A 20,978-nucleotide genomic window follows, 5' to 3' on the forward strand; every position below is an offset into this window, starting at 1 on the left:
CCATGAGTCAAGTGAAAGACTTCAAGCTATAGTATGCGGCCGAGTCAGAGCCGAGGATCGGCTCTGAACCCAACCAGTAAGAATGAATGGCGAGATGGACAACAAACATGGAATGTTATGGTGAGTACATAACTTTTTTTTCTTTTTAAGGTTTTATTGGATAAGTGATTTCATCATAAAAATGACAGATCTTTAAATTCTTTTACTTTTATTTCATTTCAGATATACTTTTGAGGGGAGATCTCAGACACACTTACTGTGCCATTAGAGATTTGATTGTGGATCTTCTGTTTCTTTGCAAGTGTAATATCTTTGCCAGTGCTAGAACCTCTGAATAACCTTCCCTTGCGTGTTACGCAGTGTGACTCACTATCCTCCATTAAATATAAACTCTTTGACAGGATAGATATCCACAGATGTACTGCAGGATATTCTGATATGGCCCTTTTTGGAGAAAGGAGGTGCTGCCTGAGGGAGGGTGCTGGCTAGGCATAAATGGCCATGGTACTTAGAGGCCTTGGAATATCTATGAATATAAAATATGCCCTTGTACCTCATTATTAGGTGCTTCAGCAAAGTATTAGTTTAAGGGTGTGCACACACAAAGTATTAGTTTAAGGGTGTGCACATTTATGTAACCAGCATAGTGTACATTTTTTTATTTTTTATATTTTTCCCCTAATAGATTTGTTTGTTTTTCAATTGACCTGTACAGGTTATAGGTCACATTAAAGGTGGGAAATGTTTTGAAATGATTTGTTCGAGTCTCATTTTTTTATATCCCAAAAACCTGGTATTTTAACAGGGGTGTGTAAACTTTTTATATCCACTGTGTGTGTGTGTGTGTGTGTGTGTGTGTGTGTGTGTGTGTGTGTGTGTGTGTGTGTGTGTGTGTGTGTGTGTGTGTGTGTGTGTGTATATATATATATATATATATATATATATATATATGTATATATATATATATATATATATATATATATATATATATATATATACATAGTTGCATGGTGAAATGCTGTTCATCTAACAGGAGTGTACTAGCTTTTAAAAAATAAATTGCATATTTGCATATTGTGGCTTCAAGCCACCATAATCCCCATGCAAAGTGTTTTATCCCCTTCTCTCTACCTGCCTTAATTGATAAACTAAGTCAAATGCCTTGACTGCCTGTGATTCTAGGAACTGAAGGTAGGGCTGGCAATACTATGTAAGGCACAGTCCATGTTGCCAAAAAAACAAAAAAAAACATTCGGACATGATATTGTGGGCGGACAGTGAGTCTTATGTAATTCCTCTGCTGAAAAAAGTTGATCTAATGTCACTTTTCATTTTATTCTGACATATGGGTTCAGATCCGATCCGTCCAATCCGACTCGGTTGTTGCAGTAGTTCGTTTCAAACAGAAAGCTCTCAAGCTCCCTACCCATAATGCCTCTCTCTCAATCACGTCAGATCTCATTTGCAGCTTTGTGAAGACATGATCCTTACAGATACCTCTCGGACAGTTAAGTCAAACTCATACGTTATCCTTGACTAAACTCAAAACTTAAAATCTAAATAACTATTTATTTCCTTTTCTTCACCCTACCATATTGTGATTGCCTTTTCTTCTGTTTTTTCCTGTACTACTATACGTCTTAACTACTATTGTTAGTAGTCCCTTATCCCTTATTTCTATTGCTTGATATAGCCTTTCTGTAAAAAAAAAAAAAATTTCTTGCTCTTTACTTTGACTTTTGCCTGAGAGTAGTGGCTAAATCGGGCAAGCCGCCTGGCTTTAAGAAGTGTTACAAGTGCGGACACAAAATCCCTTTGAGTGACTGACGCAATCTTTGTGTATATTGTCTGGGTGCACTTCACTTACAGTAAGATTGTGGCATATGCAAAACATTTAACCACCGGACCGTTGTTGAATGTGCAAGTAAGCTGATTCTTAATGGTATGTTGCCTTCCTGTTTTGTGGAGGACATTTCTGCCTCGGACAAAAAACATAGAAAGATTCATCTAAATCTGTACAGTCAAGTCCAGCTTCCTCCCTGTCCTCCAGAAGCTTTTGGATCCCATCCATCTACCTCCCATGTGACTCCGCCGACCAATGATCTCATCAAGTTGATCTCTCAGCCGGTGTGGGGAGCTCCAGATTGCATTGAACTTACTCCTTGGAGGCCAAATAAAATAACGGCACTGGAAGACTAAATATTTTGGTAAAAAGTTGCTCCAGTAGATGCTATGGTTGTGGTGGCAACCATGAAAAAGGAACTTGTGGAAGAAAGTTCTACTATTCATTCTTCTAACAGGAATTCTAGGATAATGGTAAAATGTGGGAAGCGTGTTTTCTCTTCAGCAACTTTTGCCTTGAGGTTCCTGAGTTATATTTCCCATTTTACCAGATTGCAGAGGGATCTGATCAAGGAGCTATCAGATACCCTCTCAGGAGCTGTGTCTGAAGAGGTACAGGATTCAGTCACCGCCCAGCTGGCCACTCTACATGCTGTTGCAAGCTCCTCCATGAGGCTCATTTCACATGCAGCTAAAAGGATGAGTACAGCTGCGGGTTAAGACATCTCTATGAGGGGGGCAAGCCTGGATGCACTTGTGTGACTTAAGACTTCATTTGTCAATGCTCCATTTGGTGGCACTTCCCTGTTTGGCCCAAAGGTCAGAGATACACTCTCCAAGTGCGAGAAGGGCAGGAAGACACTCTCTGCTGTGGGCATTAATTTTTCCACTCCACAGAGACCATAGTCAAAAAATCAGACAAGCAGTGGAAAGATGTGTTTTAGAAAATCACAAGGGTCTTTTCCTCATGCACGTGGAGAAAGTTCCCTGGGGTGCAGAGGGAGGAACAATGATGGAAGCTGCCACTGCTGTGGCAGAACAGCTCAGCAACATCAAGGGTCCAGAGATGCATTCTATGGGAAACCCTTCCAGCGCTCCTGAAAGGAGGCCTGATTGCACTTCTCTGGAGGTAGTCGGGGTCGACTATCCCTGCATCTGAGAGGCTGGCTAAACATAACAAATGACAAGTGGTGCAGAGCATCATATCCAGAGAATACTTTATACCCTTTTCCCATCCACTGCCCCAAAGCAGAAAACTCCCCGATGTTCTACCCAGTTGTAGGGAACAGGCAGCCATCCAGATACAGAGGCTGACAGAAAAAAGAGCCATCCAAGAATTCCCCCCAGACCAGAGAGGATCCGGTGCTTACTCAAGGTTATTTTTGTTACTAAAAAAGAGAGGGGACTGGAGACCAATTTTGGATCTCAACAGATCAAACAAATCAGTTCAGCGGAGCAAGTTCCGCATGGTCACATTTCAGTCCATTCTTCCGTTCTTGAAAAAGGACGACTGCATGTGCTCAATAGACCTTCAGGATGCATACTACCACATAAAGATGGACAGACAATCCAGAAGTCATTTACGCTTCTGGCTGGGAGCCAGTCACTATCCGTTCAGAGTACTGCCATTTGGAGTCACAACAGCCACCAGAATGTTCACAAATGTATGTCAGTAGTGGCAGCTCACTTGTGACAGCAAGCATTTCGGTGTTCCGTTATTTAGACTATTGTCTCATAACTTCCCCAACCAGGCATCTACTGCTAGAAGCAAAAGACATGGTTCTTTGAACATGTTCTTTGTTAGGAATTACAGTAAATTATGAAAAGTCACACCTAGACCCCGCTCAAGAATTGGACTTTAGAGGAGCAAACATAAACACAGTCGAGATGGTAGCACATCTCCCATCATCAAGAGTGATAACCATAAGAGATCAAGTCAGGAACTTCCTACACAATTCATGAGTATCTGCTTGAATGATGCTTCAGGCCGTAGGTTTTATAGCAGCAGCAATAATACCAGTTCCACTAGTGAGATTCCACATGAGAGTCTTACAGTGGCTGCTCACAGTACAGTGGTTTGTCCTTTGCCAACCCATGTCAGCCCCAGTAAGAATCGCAAACACTTGCAAGAAAGATCTTTCATGGTGGATTCAATCAGATCAACTTATACACAACCTATACAAAGTTGCCCTTTTGTTCTCCCTCTCTCCAAGACCACAATGACCATGGAGGCTTCCCAGATTAGGGGGGGGGGGCATTATCTGGGAAAACCAGTCCAAGGCTACAAGACTTTCAGAATGCTCTTCCTCTGGGGACAGTTGCTATTCAGTCGGATAACAGGTCTGTAGTCTGGTACATCAACAAGCAAGAGGGAACCAGATCATACCCTTATGTCAAAAGGCGCTCAGAGTGTAGCAGTGGGCGATCTCGTTCAACCATTTTCTGGTAGCAACACACATTCCGGGAAAGTCGAACGTGATAGCAGACAAGTTGAGCAGATCCATTATTATGCCTCACTAGTGTTCCCTCAATCAGAAAGTGGTGGAAGACATATTCCACAAGTGCAGCCAGCCTTGCTGCGACCTTTTTGCATCCCCTCTGAACAACAAATGCAGGAACTACTTTGCCCTGATACCCCAAGAGGGGAGTCCCTGAGGATTCTCTCACTCACAATTGGCCTCCTGATGTCCTTCAAGGATGCATCTGCAGTCCTTACAAATGGGTTGTCCTGTCGTCAGGCAGCCCTTCGGTCGGCCGGATTCCAAAGTCTGGGTCTGGCCTCGGCTGGTGTCGCTCTTCACCCGACGTCATAGCTGCAGTTATTCGGGTATAAAGGCATCAGCCGATGCCATTTTCCTCAGTCTTTCTTGCCACGTGGCGCCCGAAGCAGAAGCTGTTCGCAAGTGCCGGTCGGTCAGAACCAGAGATTACTACTACCGAATACTTCTATTACTACCGAAGACTTCTAAAAAGCTAAGTACCCCGTTGGGGACTCTTTCTTGCCTCAGCCGATGTCAGAAAAAGTGAATAACTGTTTAACTTGTGGGAAACAAATACCTCATAAAGATTTCCACTCTTACTGCTTACCTTGTTTAGGCCCAGACCACGACGTAGCTAATTGTCTAGCCTGTGCTTCTTTTAACCGGCGGACACTTAGACGTCGGTCGGAATTTGCTGAGGAGTTTTTCGGCTCCGATTTTGCTTACATTATGCCATTGAATCCTCCGACTACGCAAATATCTAAAAAACGCAAGGAAAAGGACCGACACTCGCGGTCCGCGGTTTCGGCCGAAACCGCGGTTAAGCCTACCATGAGTGTCTCGGTTTCGGCTGAAACCGAGCAAGCGGTTCTTCCTTCAGCCGAAAACTTACCTCCTACCGAGGCCTCTTCCAACCTGGTGGAATCGGCTTCGGAAATCCCTCCTGCTCTTGCAGTTTCTCAGGAATTATCTGACACTATTCCCTTGGATATTTCAACTCCTACACGTGGAGCTGCTAGGCCTCCTGCAACCATGTCCATTAAGGCCTTTGCCAGGGCTAAAGCAGCTAAAACTACTAAATCTGTGCCTGCTAAGACCCCCTCTCACAGGCCTAGCTCTAGTTCACAACTGCTTAGTCTAGCAGAGGATCTCATTTCTTTAATCCGGGGATCCCAACCTCACTCAGACAGGGCCTCTCAACCACCTCCAGAGAAAAGGCCTAGAGCAGAGCCCCCTGAGCCAGTTTCTACAGATGATTCCTCTGATGACTCAGATAATACAGACCCTCCAGTGGCTCCTTTCTCCCCTTATGAAGACTCTGATGCTGAAGAGTCCATTCCTTCTGCCTCTCCGCCTGAGGAATTTTCCTTTGGGGAAACCTTGCATGCTATGAGGGAACAATTTCAGTGGCAGGGCCAGGATTTTTCAGACTCCAGAAAAAGGCTTAGAACTTTTCTACATTTACCACAACATAGGCCTTTAGCCATACCTCCAGTTCTTTCTGTTGTAGATGATGCATTTAATGATGCTTGTACTGCTCCTGATTCACTACCTCCGGCCCCTGCTAAGCCCGATAGGTACTACAGGGTCCCGGACACGCATTACCATTTGTATAAGGCTCCTTTTGCAGATCCCGAGACTATCTCCCAGGGACCTAAGGCTGTAGCAGCTACCTCTACCAAGAACCCCCTCCCCTCTGAAAGGGAATCCAGGTCCTTAGAGAGATGGGGTAAAAAAGTTTACACTTCTGCTACTCTTTCAGCTAGGGCCTTGAACTGTCAATTCCACATGATCCAGTATCAAGAATTTATGCTAGACCAGTTAACCAAAAAACTGTCCACAGATGAACCATTAGACAAAAAATCTGTTCAGGAAATGGTACATAACATACAGCAAGTCAGTAACCATTCCTTAAAATGCGGCTATGATGCACTGGAGGCTTCCTTTAGATCAGCCATGACTGGCACAGTTATCAGAAGGCATGCATGGTTAAAAGAACAGGCCTTACCAGACCATGTCAAATCAAAACTACTAGATGCTTCCATGGACAAGATCAATTTGTTTGGCTCCCCTGCACAACAGGTGCTGAAGAAGATGGAAGAAAAGGCAAAATCTGTCCAAACAGTGAAAGATTTCTTACAGGTCCAACCTCCAAGATTTAGCAGGAATTGGCCCTCAAAGAATTGGTCCTTTCCAGACTCCTCCAGAGCTCAGAGAGGCAGGAATAGGCATTCAAGAGGCAGAAGTCAATCCAGGGGTGCCTACAGGGGACGCCAGTGGCAGGGTAACAACCAGCGAGGCACAGCCACAGACACAGCCACCACCACTACTACAGGACAATCACAGTGACTTGGCTCTGGCACCGCCTACCAGGGAACAACTAGAAGCATCCTTAGGCGGGAAGCTAGCTTTATTTTCAGCAAACTGGCATTACATCACAAGAGACAAGTGGATTTTGCAGACAATAGACCAAGGTTACAGGTTTCGCTTCCATACTCTACCAGGGAAGAGAGGAATGCCAAACCTACCTCCAAATCAAAAGGCAGAAGCTCTAAAACAAATAACTCAATTATTAAGGATAAGAGCTGTGGAAAAGGTACCATCTATGGAGCAAGGACAGGGATTTTACTCCAGACTCTTCCTGGTACCAAGAAAAGAAAGCAAATGGAGGCCTATTCTCAACCTGTCCGCTTTAAACACATTCCTCATTGTTCCAAAGTTCAAAATGCTGACCCTACAGCAGCTTCTTCCCATGCTGGGCAAGGAGTCTTGGCTGGTAACTCTAGATCTCAAGGAGGCATACCTGCACGTCCCCATACGACCAATTTGCAGAAGATACCTCAGATTTCTTGCAGGATCAGAGCATTATCAATTCTCAGCATTGCCCCTTGGCTTATCTACTGCGCCCAGAGTGTTCACGAAATGCCTGGCATCAGTAATTGCTCATTGCAGGCTTCAGGGAATCCAAATTTACCCTTACCTGGACGACTGCCTAATACAAGCGGACAACAAAAACAAGCTAGAAGAAGACTTGAAAAGGGTCATTTACCTTCTACAAGCCCTGGGATATACAGTCAATATAAAAAAATCAAGGCTGACACCATCCCAAAGGATAACCTTTTTGGGTGCAGAGCTGGACACATCGAAGCAAATGGTATTCCTAACAGTAGAAAAACAGGAGCAACTCCCTCTCTACTTCTTGGCATTAACAAAGCAGGACCATCTAACAGCAAGAAAAGTCCTGCAAGCCTTGGGTTTCATGGCATCCTGCATAATAGTGGTTCCACATGCCAGACTGCATATGAGAAAGTTACAGTGGTACCTAAGGAATTTATGGTCTCAGCACAAGCACAGCCTAGAAACCCAAATTCCAATAATTCCATGCCTGAAGCAAGAATTCCAATGGTGGGCTCAGGCCTGTCAATCAAACAAAGGACTGCCCTTCCACAACACTCAACCCAGCCAAACCATCACAACGGACGCCTCAGACCTCGGTTGGGGGGCCCACATGCTGGACAAGTGCATACAAGGTTTATGGACTCAAGACCAGCTGCACCTACACATAAATCAAAAGGAAATGCTGGCAGTAAAACTGGCAATTCAGACATTCAGACCATTTCTTCGACAAGGTCAGCTGTTGATAAGGACAGACAATACCACAGTTATGTGGTACATCAACAAACAAGGAGGAACACATTCGTACCCTCTCTGCCGGATGGCAATGGACCTCTGGAATGTGGCCCTGAGCTACAACATTCAGTTACAAGCAATTTTTGTACCAGGAAAAGAAAACATTCTAGCAGACATACTAAGCAGAACTACCACGGATGCCCACGAATGGATGCTGCATCCGGACATCTTCAAAGCCATTACAAGAAAATGGGGACTCCCAGAAATAGACTTATTTGCATCCCCACGCAATCACCAACTAAGGAAATTCTGCACAAGGACGTACCACCCACTTGCTTGGAAGGTGGACTCCCTATCTTTCAGTTGGAAAAACCTGACAGCATATGCATTCCCACCACTTCCTTTGATGCACAAGGTGCTATTGAAGATCAAAGAGGACCGTCCAAGGATCATTCTGATAGCTCCAGACTGGCCAAGACAACATTGGTACCCATTACTGAGGAGCATGTCTCGGGAACAAATATGGCCCCTACCACTAGTTCCCTTGCTGTTAACACAGAACAACTACAACACCCTGCATCCAAACCTGAAAACACTGCAGCTGACTGCCTGGAACATTGCATAAGACCAATTAACCCCAATTTATCCCAAAGGGTTAAAGACATTATCTTGGAGGCTCGCAGACCCTCAACAAGGAAAAATTATTCAGCAAAATGGAAAAGATAGTAAAGTGTAGTAAGCACGCTAGCTACACACAATAAAGGGTATCCTCCTCCGTAGTACAGTACATAAACTCTCCACCAACTTCTCAATGTAAATTGCCTGGAATAGAGTAGTCGGACCACGAATCCACAAAAAAGAAGAATTTAATAAAACTCTGCAAACCAATAGAATATACAGCAAACAAGATTGAGCGCGCTTTCGTCAGAATCGACTTCATCAGAATCACATGATACCCACTATAACTTCCTGTTATATAGTATCCCATCACATTCAATTAACGTTTAATTAAAAAATATAATCAAACATTAAAGATATATTACACCATAACTGTTTCCTTCAATGAACTTTCCTAAAATGTTCACAGCTTACCACATTAGAACTCTTTGTTATGTGAACAATTTGTAGAACATATTAAAAAACATATTTTAAAAAATGTTGTTCTAAAACTATGTAAAAAATCATGACCAAATATATATTGGCTCACATGTCTAAAACATAAAATATTAGCACTTCAAAATATTTTTATTTAATTACAACGTGAATGTAGTACTATTACTTAAGAAATATATATATATATCACTTTCTAATACATATGACCCACAACAATCATCCCTAATGGAAATGTTGTAAAAAAGTGTTTTTCTATAAAAAACACACACATTTTTCAAATATCTATACAACTGTATCTAACATTCTTTGTATGTACATTGGTATGTTCTGGTAATGATAATATTGATAGTCATCAGTACCCAAATAATAGTCAATATTTGACAAGTAGTACATACCTATAGACATACCACAACCATGTGGCATTTAGCATAAAGGCCAAATATAAATAGGGGTATGTGTACTACCCTCATAGTAAATATTACCTTCTAGGTTTGGGATTGTTCGCAGAAAGTTTTAGTGCAGGTTTAATGGATATGTGATCGTTTAATCCCATATGGCCACATGCGTCTAACCTAAGTTGCCATATGAGCTCCCTATATTCTAGTAGGGCTTCCCAATCACCCCCCTTGTCATTTTTCTTCACATGTTCCAGTATCCAAAACTTAATGTTGGCTCTTTCACACGTCTGACTATGTCTGTATAGGGCGTTATTTTCGTTCTTCTTGTTGATGTCTCTTATGTGTTCATATATCCGTTGTTTGAACTGTCTTTCCGTTTTACCCACATAGTACTTCCCACATGCCAAGCAATGTGCCAAATAAACCACCCCTTTTGTCTGGCACGTGTGGTATCCGGAACTCTTTAACCTAGTACCTGCACCTTTGAGAAATAATTCTTTTTCTCCTGAAATAAAAGAACATTGGCCGCATCTACCACATTTGAATGTTCCTGCTTTTACCTGTGTTCCACCATGTTCGTGTGTTTTCCTTTTCCTTTCAAACAGCTGTTTGAGATTGCTGTTTTTCCTATAACAAAATTTGAGTGGTTGGTTGAATATGTATGTTCTGTCGTTCATTCTAGAAAAAATTTTCCAGACCTCATGCAGTCCATCCCTAATCCAACCAATACTCTTAGAATATGTAAGTGTGAAACGTAAAATGTTGTCATCTTTATGTGGCTGTATTCCCCTATCCCTTTGGCCAGGTATTCGGCTGCTGTCATTGACTGTGTATCTTAACAGTGGGGGATATTTGGACATGCGTTTCTTGAGTACTTCCTTTTTCACCTCTCTTAGTAATTTTGGGGGGGAAAAGATATCTCATTTGGAGTACTGCAAAAGGAGAAAATGTGTCACTGGTAAACATAGCCAACATCCTGGAATACTTGGCAGAGCTCTACCACAAAGGCCTGTCCTATTCTTCCATTAAGATTCATGCATCAGCTATTTCAGCAAAATACGACTTGAATCCTCCAGTCTTCTTACATCCTCTGCTCAGGCAGTTTCTGAGAGGAATCAAAAATGTAAAACCACCTAGGAAGCCACCATTGCCAGCATGGGACTTGAACTTTGTGCTAGAAAAATTGACACTCCCTCCTTTCGAACCAGCAGCAACAGCAACAGCAGAATTACAATACTTATCATGGAAAACTGCTTTCCTGCTGGCAATCACTTCAGCAAGAAGGGTATCTGAGCTACAGGCATTAATGGCAGTACAGCCCTTCCTGATCTTCCATCAAGATAGAGTGTCCATGAGAACAAATCCTACTTTTATGCCTAAGGTGGTCTCCAGAGTATCTTTAAATCAGGCTATCCACCTACCTACATTCTTCCCCAACCCACAGAACAGGGGAGAAAGACTGTTGCATACCTTGGATGTGTCTGAAGAGACAATTCAGTCACCGCCCAGCTGGCCACTACATGCTGTTGCAAGACCAAGGATTTCACATGCAGAAAAGGATGAGTACAGCTACTGGTTAAGACATCTGCATGAGGAATGGATGCAGAAAGACTTCATTTGTCAATCTCCATTTTGATGGCACTTCCTGTTTGGCCCAACAGACAATCTCTAAGTGGATAGGAAATTGCATTAATTTTTCCACTCCACAGAGACCATAGTCAAAAATCAGACAAGCCAGAGGGGAACAATGATGGAAGCTGCCACTGCTGTGGCAGAACAGCTCAGCAACATCAAGGGTCCAGAGATGCATTCTATGGGAAACCCTTCCAGCGCTCCTGAAAGGAGGCCTGATTGCACTTCTGGAGTAGTGAGGTCGACTATCCCTGCATCTGAGAGGCTGGCTAAACATAACAAATGACAAGTGGTGCAGAGCATCATATCCAGAGAATACTTTATACCCTTTTCCCATCCACTGCCCCAAAGCAGAACCCCGATGTTCTACCCAGTTGTAGGGAACAGGCAGCCATCCAGATACAGAGGCTGAAAGAAAACCATCAAGAATTCCCCAGAGACCAGAGGATGGTGCTTACTCAAGGTTCTTTTGTTACTAAAACTGAGACCAATTTTGGATCTCAACAGATCAAACAAATCAGTTCAGCAAGTTCCGCATGGTCACATTTCAGTCCATCTTTCCATTCTTGGGAAAGGACTATTGGATGTGCTCAATAAACCTTTAGGATGCATACTACCATGTAAAGATGGACAGACAATCCAGAAGTCATTTGCGCTTCTGGCTGGGAGCCAGTCACTACCAGTTTAGAGTACTGCCATTTGGAGTCACAACAGCCACCAGAATGTTCACAAATGTATGTCAGTAGTGGCAGCTCACTTGTGACAGCAAGCATTTCGGGTGTTCCCATATTTAGACTATTGTCTCATAACTTCCCCAACCAGGCATCTACTGCTAGAAGCAAAAGACATGGTTCTTTGAAAATGTTCTTTGTTAGGAATTACAGTAAATTATGAAAAGTCACACCTAGACCCCGCTCAAGAATTGGACTTCAGAGGAGCAAACATAAACACAGTCGAGATGGTAGCACATCTCCCATCATCAAGAGTGATAACCATAAGAGATCAAGTCAGGAACTTCCTACACAATTCATGAGTATCTGCTTGAATGATGCTTCAGGCCGTAGGTTTTATAGCAGCAGCAATAATACCAGTTCCACTAGTGAGATTCCACATGAGAGTCTTACAGTGGCTGCTCACAGTACAGTGGTTTGTCCTTTGCCAACCCATGTCAGCCCCAGTAAGAATCGCAAACACTTGCAAGAAAGATCTTTCATGGTAGATTCAATCAGATCAACTTATACACAACCTATACAAAGTTGCCCTTTTGTTCTCCAAGACCACAATGACCATGGAGGCTTCCCAGATTAGGGGGGGGGGGCATTATCTGGGAAAACCAGTCCAAGGCTACAAGACTTTCAGAATGCTCTTCCTCTGGGGACAGTTGCTATTCAGTCGGATAACAGGTCTGTAGTCTGGTACATCATTATGTCAAAAGCAGAGTGTGGCAGTGGGCGATCCAACCATTTTCTGGTAGCAACACACATTCGGGAAAGTCGAGCGTGATAGCAGACAAGTTGAGCAGATCCATTATTATGCCTCACTAGTGTTCCCTCAATCAGAAAGTGGTGGAAGACATATTCCACAAGTGCAGCCAGCCTTGCTGCGACCTTTTTGCATCCCCTCTGAACAACAAATGCAGGAACTAATTGGCCTCCTGTTCTATTGGATGTCTTTCCCTGAACTCCATTAATCCCCAAATTTCTTCAGAAAGTGTGAAGAGAGAAGTAATCCTCATTGCCCATACTGGCCTCGACAAATCTGGTTTCCCTTTCTTTGGCCTCACCTAAGGAAGAAACCATGGACTCTGGAGCCAATTCCAGACCTTCTGTCACACCCAACAGGAATGCCTTATCAGAACATGCACAGTCACAAGCTGACAGCTTGGTATCTCCAGTTCCGTTGAAAGCCAGACAACCTATGCTCTCTTCACAACTGTGTGAAATGCTACTATCCTCCCATAAGCCATCTACACGAAAGTTGTATAACAGTAAATAGAGGAGATTCATACACTGGATTCAATAAAATGATGTAGATCCCTTTTCTGCTCCTATCCACATTATTCTAGAGTTTTTAACACAGCTGCTTAAGGAGGGTGCAGCTTACTCTGTAGTAAAGGTGCAGCTAGTTGCAATTTCTAATTTTCACATAGGATTTGATGGTTCCTCTCTTCACATAAACTATGCAAAGCCTTCTTGAGAGAAACTCTCTTACTCAAGCCCTCTTATAAAGATCCTTCACCACCTTGGGAATTAAATTTGGTGTTACAAAAAAATATACAGCCTCCTTTCAAATCAGCGGCTACCTATCAACTCAGATTTCTTTCTTGGAAAACCAAATTCTTGGTATCCATCATATTTGCATGAAGAATATCTGACATTCAGGCTTTATCATCCCAAATGCCATACTTAGTTTTTCATGAAGATGGTTACTTTTCATACTAATCCATAATTTTTGTCAAAGATAGTTTCAGAAATATGATCAACCATTCTATTAACCTACCAGTTTTCTTCCCAAACCTCACCAATAAAGGTGAATATTTGTTACATTTGTCAAATGTTCATAGACAATTATGTTTTTACCTTCATAGAACAAAGGATGTAAGAAAAGATGGTCTGTTATTTGTCTCCTTTTCAGGGACTAGATTGGGCCTTCCAGTGACCAAAGTTACTCTAGCCAAATGGATTACAGACTGCATATCTTTTATTTACAGAGACAAGGTTTAGCGCTGCCAAAACCAGCTCAAGCTGATTCCACTAGACCCATGGCCACCTCCTCAGTCTTTCAGTCCAGAGCGTCCATGGATGATATTTGCTCAGCTGCCACCTGGGCTACTTCTCATACCTTTATTACTCATTACAAATTGTATTTGGTCTCCAGGAGAAGGGCCTCCTTTGGTTCAGTGGTTCTGAAGAATATCCTTCCATAAGGCCACCCAGGAAAAAGGTAGCTGAGGACTCTGTTCCATATGTGAAGATAAAATGAAAATTGACAACATCAGATAAAATAGTTATGTACTCACCATAACATTCAATCTCTGTTGTCCATTTTCATTTTTTACTCAACAACCCACTCATCATCCCCCTGTCTCTTTCTTTGTTTTAGATGAGCGAGTTGACCTAAATTTGATAATTGGCTAATCTCGAACACCAGGAGTGATCTTATCCTTGTCCAAGGTGTTTCTCTGTTCTATTATTTTTCTATTTTTATCAGCAAACATGATCTGAGATGACTGGGAGAGAGGCATTATGGGTACGGTAGGGAGCTCGAGAGCTTTTTAGTTGCCACGAGCTATTGCAATGGCCGAGTCAGATCTGAGAGATCAGATCCAAACCCAAATGTGGGGAAAAAAATGAAAGTGGACAACACACATGGAACATTATGGTGAGTACATAACTATTGTTTAGCATTTACTAAAGAAAACAAAATATGTTGCTTTAATCAGATTGTGATTTTGCACATGTATCGTTGGTTATTGATTATCCTAAGAAATCCTCGTTATTTATTTTAAGTTCTGCACCATATATACATATAGGCAACTCACTGTGTACAACACATTCACTTATTCTGTGTAACAGCTGAAATTAGAGTTGAAGTATGAATTTTTTCATGATTTTAAAAGTTTACATCTGTTTTATGTAACTCTGAGCTTTGCTGAAGAAAAAAAGTAAAATATAAACAACTAATACGTTGAGAACTTCCTTTCCAAAGTAAAACAGTGTTTTAGAGATAGCGAGTAATGAAAAAAAATTGTTGAGATATCTAAGCAAACCAGTTCTTGACACCTTATTGCATTTTCGTACCCTTACATGATCTTAATTTGGTTTGCATTAGCAGCATATGATGCTTATCTGTTTCACAGGGGAAAAATAGTAAATGATAAAATTATAGTGGAACTGGAAAGTTCACTTACTAAAAAGGAACTCGAACCACTTGCCATTAAAGAAGTACTACATTTATGTTGTACCGTGTGTGTGTGTGTGTGTGTGTGAATGCTACTGCTGAGTTACATTAATATCTTAGTAGTATCCTATAATATCCTGTAAAAGCACACATATTTTAAAGTAGTTATTTAATTTACAGAGTGACCCCTTCATGGGACTTCTTGGATTAGGAAGTGGTTTGGACTTTGACTCTGAAAAAGCTTACAGGTAGGTCAACTTTTTTTATGAATGCTAAATGCCGATATGTATATAGGCATTCTTTTATAATGTGTATAAATTGCCGATATTTTTATGTTGCTTGTGCATATGCCATATTATATTGCTTCACTGTAGGTGGCCCTGTGTACGGAGCAGCATTATCTCCTAAACGCTGCTTTACACCTGCAATTTCGTTATTTTAAAGATGTAGTTCAATGCAGCTGATGTCAGATTTACAACTGGCTAGTTGTTGGTGTTATCTTTTAGATAAAAATCAAAGAAAAGTTGCTGATTTAAAACCTCTCTGATTTTATTGTACAAGACAGTATCACAGTCAGTATGTTTATTGCCATTCTTTAGCAGATCAGTTTTCTAGCAAGACCTGTCGTCGGTAAATGGCTTATGTTAAAACTGACTTAGTGACAGGCTTTAATCTGACATGTAATATAGTGAACTGTTAATTGATCACCATATTACTCAGTTTTTTGAGAAGACAGCTAACATATTAACATCAATTCAAATATTAAATCATTCACCTGAATATGAAAAAATGCTGTCCAGCACATTAAGAAATTAATTTGTGTGTTCTGGCTTGACAGACTTGTTCTCTACATTGTAATATACGGTCTCAAGATTTTCCACAAAAAGAGCTAAAGTGCAGTAGTTGACTATTATTGTGGCACCCTAATTTAACAGAAGCCATATGAAATGACTTTGTTTTTGTGTGCTCAAGGAGCAGTGCAAATATTCTTGTATCTGATGATTGCAAAATGGTTTACAAATCAACGGAAATGAATTTGTCTTGTAGCTTGAAAATGCTTGCTCTCATTCAAAAGTAGTGCCTCAAAATATTCCATAAAAATACATAAACTGCTTTAGCTGACTCTTGCAACAGTAACCTTAGCTAATGTATGTTACTCCATTCATGAGTAAAGGGAGCTAGTAATATGTGATGTTAAGATATTATCACTTAAACAAGCCAGTAACTCTGTAAAACAATTAGTTACCAGGTTTTCTTCAATTTTGTTGTGAATGAGTCACTTTTGTCCAGCTTCCTAACTACAGATACTTGTATTGATGCTGTGTTGTTGGGGCAAATTGTAGACTAAGCTGAGAAAATTTGTAAAAAGAGACTGGACATACAGTAAAGAAAATCTGTATTATGCTGTACCAGACTTGAAGAGCGTTCTGGTGGTGGGTAGAATGCTTTTATAAAACAATTGCAGTTAATTTTTGCTTTTCTAAGACAACCTCCAGAATGTTTGCTTATAATTATCTTCTCTCAATTAGAAATGTAATACTGTATATAGATTAGTCAGAAAAGTGCCTTGAGCATCCTTTTTCTATTTCAGAAGGCTGTGCACAGCTGTATAGATTCAGCATGGATATAGCATAATATCAGAATGTGCAAAATCGTGATGCAGTTTGTCAAAATGGGAAGAATTATTTTGAACATCATATCATTTCAAAGGTTTTTCATTATGTGGAGTTATCTTTTGTAAGCATAATTGATAACTTTTCATGTTGCAGGCATTTTCTGCCACCATGGAACTGAAGTTAAGGTTCTTATCCAGTAATGGGTACAGGTATGCACCAATTACTGACTACACCACAAAGGAAATCATGTGAACGGATGTTATATACACATAAACTGTTAGCTCGGTTTGCCCCCCTCCCCCCAGCATTTAACACATTCTTTCATTGAATATTATGGATGGATCTGTTCCTGAATATAGCTGGAGATTTCTCTATTTTATACAGATACTTGTTCCACCACTCACTGTTTGAGATCTTAGCTCCTGTTTATATGTATTTATAATTTAACCCCTGTACTTAGATAATTCAGGTATATGTCAAGAACACTGCATAAAATGTTGCATTTGTTTGTATTCCATTTTTCTACACATCTGAAATCTAAAGTGGATTTCCCAGAAGACCACTGTAATAATAGCAGTTTTGAAATCATCACCAAATCTATATACTGTTAATCTAGGGCTGCTAAAGGTATATTAAAGTGGCATTCCTTGATTTCTGAAATTTAGAAATTGCTTAGAGCTAGCATGTGTTCAAGAAGTTGCCAGATTTTGCTTAAACATCTACACTGTCCTTACAGAATATTTATTGCACATTCATTTGTAAGATTTAAATCAAAGCTTTGATAAGATTAAGCAGTACTCTTTTAAAACATAAAGGCATGCAGCTAAACCATGGTCTAGTGTTCTTAGGTAAAAGCTAGTTAGCTTTTTTTTACAGGTTTCCTTATTTGTTCTTAGTTTTGAAAAAACAGATCCCACATTTATGTGATGAGAAGTGCACTGCTAAGTTGGTGCGTGCCTTTCTAAATGTTCTCATTCAGCTGTCTAGTCCCACCAACACAGTCTCGTTTTTAGTCTTGATTTTTTTACATGAAGATGTCCGAGTCCTTCCTAGGTGTGAGTTCACCAATTCACATGTGTGTTTACTGTGAGAACGGGTTAAAACATTTCACTAGAGATTATTTTTAATGTTCCTCACAAGCGCTTTATAATCAGTTTTAGATTTTCTAATTTTTTTTTAAACTTGTGGCTTACTGACCTTGCAAATGTTTCCATGTTTAAATTTCCTGGGACCTAGATAATTGTCTTGGGTGCTATTAATATGTTTAAACAAGGAACTTTTGTGTAAGGGGAAGGAGACTACTTCGAATTAAAGACAGTTTTTTGGGAGGTAAACAATTTTGTAATCTTGGTATCATTGCCATTGGCTACATGTGCGAAAACCAAGTCCAACTATCCAGTATTTTTGCTGAGTACCTTACTTCTTCTTTTGGCTTTTCCCGGTTAGGGGTCACCACAGCGGAACTCTGGTCCGCAAATGATTGGCAGTAGATTTTTATGGTGCCGAGGTGTCATCTCGACGCCCAACCTTCAACGAAGGCACGCCCATTCACTCATGTTTTCGAATGCCACTCGACCGCGGGGAGGACATGCAGACTCCACACAGAAGGCGCTCCGGCCAAGAATCGAATGGGAGAACCTCTTGCTGTGAGGCGACAATGCTACCGCTGTACCACCGCAGCCACATTTGAGTTAAATAAAGCGCGGCATATACTGTAAGAGATCATTAATGGCTCTGTAGACCATACTTAAGTCATTTTTCAAATATCTTTATAAGTCACTCTTCAAATATCTTTATAAAATGGAGTACACTGCATGCTAAGTTCACAGCTTTTCAATTGACTCTAATGGTTTTGTTAAAGTAACACTGTACATTTTTCGTTTGAGCAGTTTGCTTAGTTTAGTATGAGCAAAAGCCCTGGTTCCAGCTCTAACTAGTGAAGTAATCAGATGTAGCATGGCTACTTTAAATTTGCTACTGCTTCTGCATAGTGTCAAGTGAATCATGCCAAAACTGTATCAAACTGTTGGTGTCACTCTTATCACCCATATCGCTCATTTCTTTAATCTTATCTGCCAAAATTAAAACTTATCTTGCGATACAGGAAATATAGATCCCTCCTTTAAAATGCATGATGGAACATTTGCAGTTTTTAAGGTTGAATCATTACTTTTGCAGTAAGAGATCTTGTTTTTTTAATAAAATTCAGGAACATGGGTTTGTTTGTGTCTTTCGGCTTTTCCCGGTTAAGGGTCGCCACAGCGGAACTCCGGTCCGCTAATGATTGGCAGTAGATTTTTACTTGCTGGCTTGCCAGGCCTAACGCACAACCATCAATGAAGGAAGGCCCATTCACGCATGTCGCCACACAGAAGACGTTCTTAACTGAGAATCGAACGGGCAACGTCTAACTGTGAGGCGACAACGCTACCGCAGCAGCACCACCACCGCAGGTCAGGAACATGGGTATATCTCCTTTTTATGTCACTTTCCTGTTTTGTAGTTGTCATGAAGTTTAGATAGTCAAAGTCCTGTAGTAGGTATTCTTTGTGCTAGGAACAGGCTACAAAGAAGGGGGCTCAATACTGATTCCTGTTTTCCCTGCATATAACAGACACCACAACAGACAAAGTATCAGGAATTCCCACCATGTTTGTTCTACTTGTCATCCAGTCTTTAAACCATTGTAGAATATTTGTATTAATTCTATAATTTTATAAACTCTCAGTGATACCAACAGAAGCATAGCTTGCTTATGTCCTGTACTGATAGCACAATCCAGTGCTTATGTCCTGTACTGATAGCACAAGCCAATGCCTCACCCCCAGGTAGCTCTTCAGCTGAAACAATTCAACTGATAGCTCTTCTATTGAAGAAAAAAAATGTTCACTGTAATAACCCCATGGCTACATTCTGGTGATCGGATTATTACAGTTACATCCACACCCCCCAGCTAGCTCGTCTATTGAAAAGCAAAAATAAATACATAAGCAAATAAATAAAGCAGTTGACTCCATTAAACCGATGGCCACTTAACTGAATAAACTACTTGAAACTTTAGCAAGGCGTATTCTTCCTAGGTCTAATAGGTAAAGTGAATTTATTTGGACTAATCCTTTGAACTCTGTTTCTTGTTTGTCCTGTCACCCTCTGTGTCACAGGTGGGATACCAGACCTAATTTGAGCTTTCTGGACTACTTCTGTTTTCTCTTCATCCTTGACACCCCCAAGGAGTTTCTCCACATACGGGAATCACTTTAAGGAGTGATATGGAAACAGATAATTCAAGACTTAAAAACCTTCTGAAGACTTTTAACTGGGCAGACTTGACCCAGCACACCAGGCATGACAACCATGCAGACTGCTTGCCAAGAGACAACAACCAAAATGATCCTATAGACAACTTTCTCCTCCTCGAGAGGGAACTAAAAGACTCAAAGGATGATACTGGGAAGAGATTTGCTTCAGGAACAATGCTAAAAAAGAACTGAATCATAGTTAAATTAAGCTGTTCCAAAAACCCATGTCAAACAACATGGAGGAGGATTTACTCTGAAAGTGGGACACAGTTTTAAAGGATGCTAGTCTCAAGCTGATTGGAATCCTCCATAGCCATAACAAAACCTAGCTAGATTCCACCATCTGCAACATCCTAAACCTGGAGAATGTATGCAAGGACAACCCTGACTCCCCATCCAGATTTTTAGATCTTGGAAACAGAATCACTGAATTTGAAAACAAAGTTAAGGAGAAGAAAATGGAAAAAAAATCAACAGGGACTTAACGGAAAATCAAAAACAATAAAACCAGCATACTTCAGTCAAGAGGAGGAGTCACAGCAGTGGGATATAGTTTACTGGGCACTGAAGGCCCCCAACAAACCTAAGCACAACCCCAAGCATGACGTTGGAACAGAAGGGGGACCCTGGCCACACCTATTGCTGGCCAGACAGATGTGGAAGAAGACAAGCCAGCTTTTCACCGAGGCCACTGGGAACCTAGACCTGACTTTTTTGCACCCACCATTTAGCAGAACATGAGGATAACACCAGAGAGGGAGATACCCACTAACCAGAACCACCAGACCCCCAACAGGGAGGTATGCAACAGAGCTGTACCTCTCAACCTCTTGATGAAAGAAATCTAGGAAAGGCCTAAAATAAATAGGGGACATACACCCAAAAATAGGGACAAAGTTTAAATATTGTTCTTATAAATTTAGAAAGTTGCTAGAATTACACGATTTTGGTTATCATGCATTTTCTAAAGGATGTGAAGTCTGGAACTCAAATGTATTTCATTATTTAGTGACTTAAATCTTCAGTGATTTGCTAGAAAACCACACATTTTATAAGGAACAGACCAAA

At 41.1% G+C, this 20,978-nt stretch overlaps 1 protein-coding gene across 2 annotated transcripts in view; it reads left to right on the plus strand.

The window, feature by feature from the left end:
• Window positions 1-20,978, plus strand: part of SIRT2 (sirtuin 2) — a 1,239,326-nt gene that overhangs the window by 948,812 nt on the left and 269,536 nt on the right. For both annotated transcript variants that reach the window (XM_044082288.1, XM_044082354.1), the window contains exon 14: window positions 15,176-15,243. In XM_044082288.1, coding sequence (XP_043938223.1) covers window positions 15,176-15,243 — 68 coding nt within the window. The remainder of the gene's footprint in view (window positions 1-15,175; window positions 15,244-20,978) is intronic.

The sequence above is a fragment of the Protopterus annectens genome, chromosome 1.part0 (genome assembly GCF_019279795.1).
Source record: "Protopterus annectens isolate FY-2018-M chromosome 1.part0, PAN1.0, whole genome shotgun sequence".
In the NCBI taxonomy this organism is placed as follows: domain Eukaryota; kingdom Metazoa; phylum Chordata; order Ceratodontiformes; family Protopteridae; genus Protopterus; species Protopterus annectens.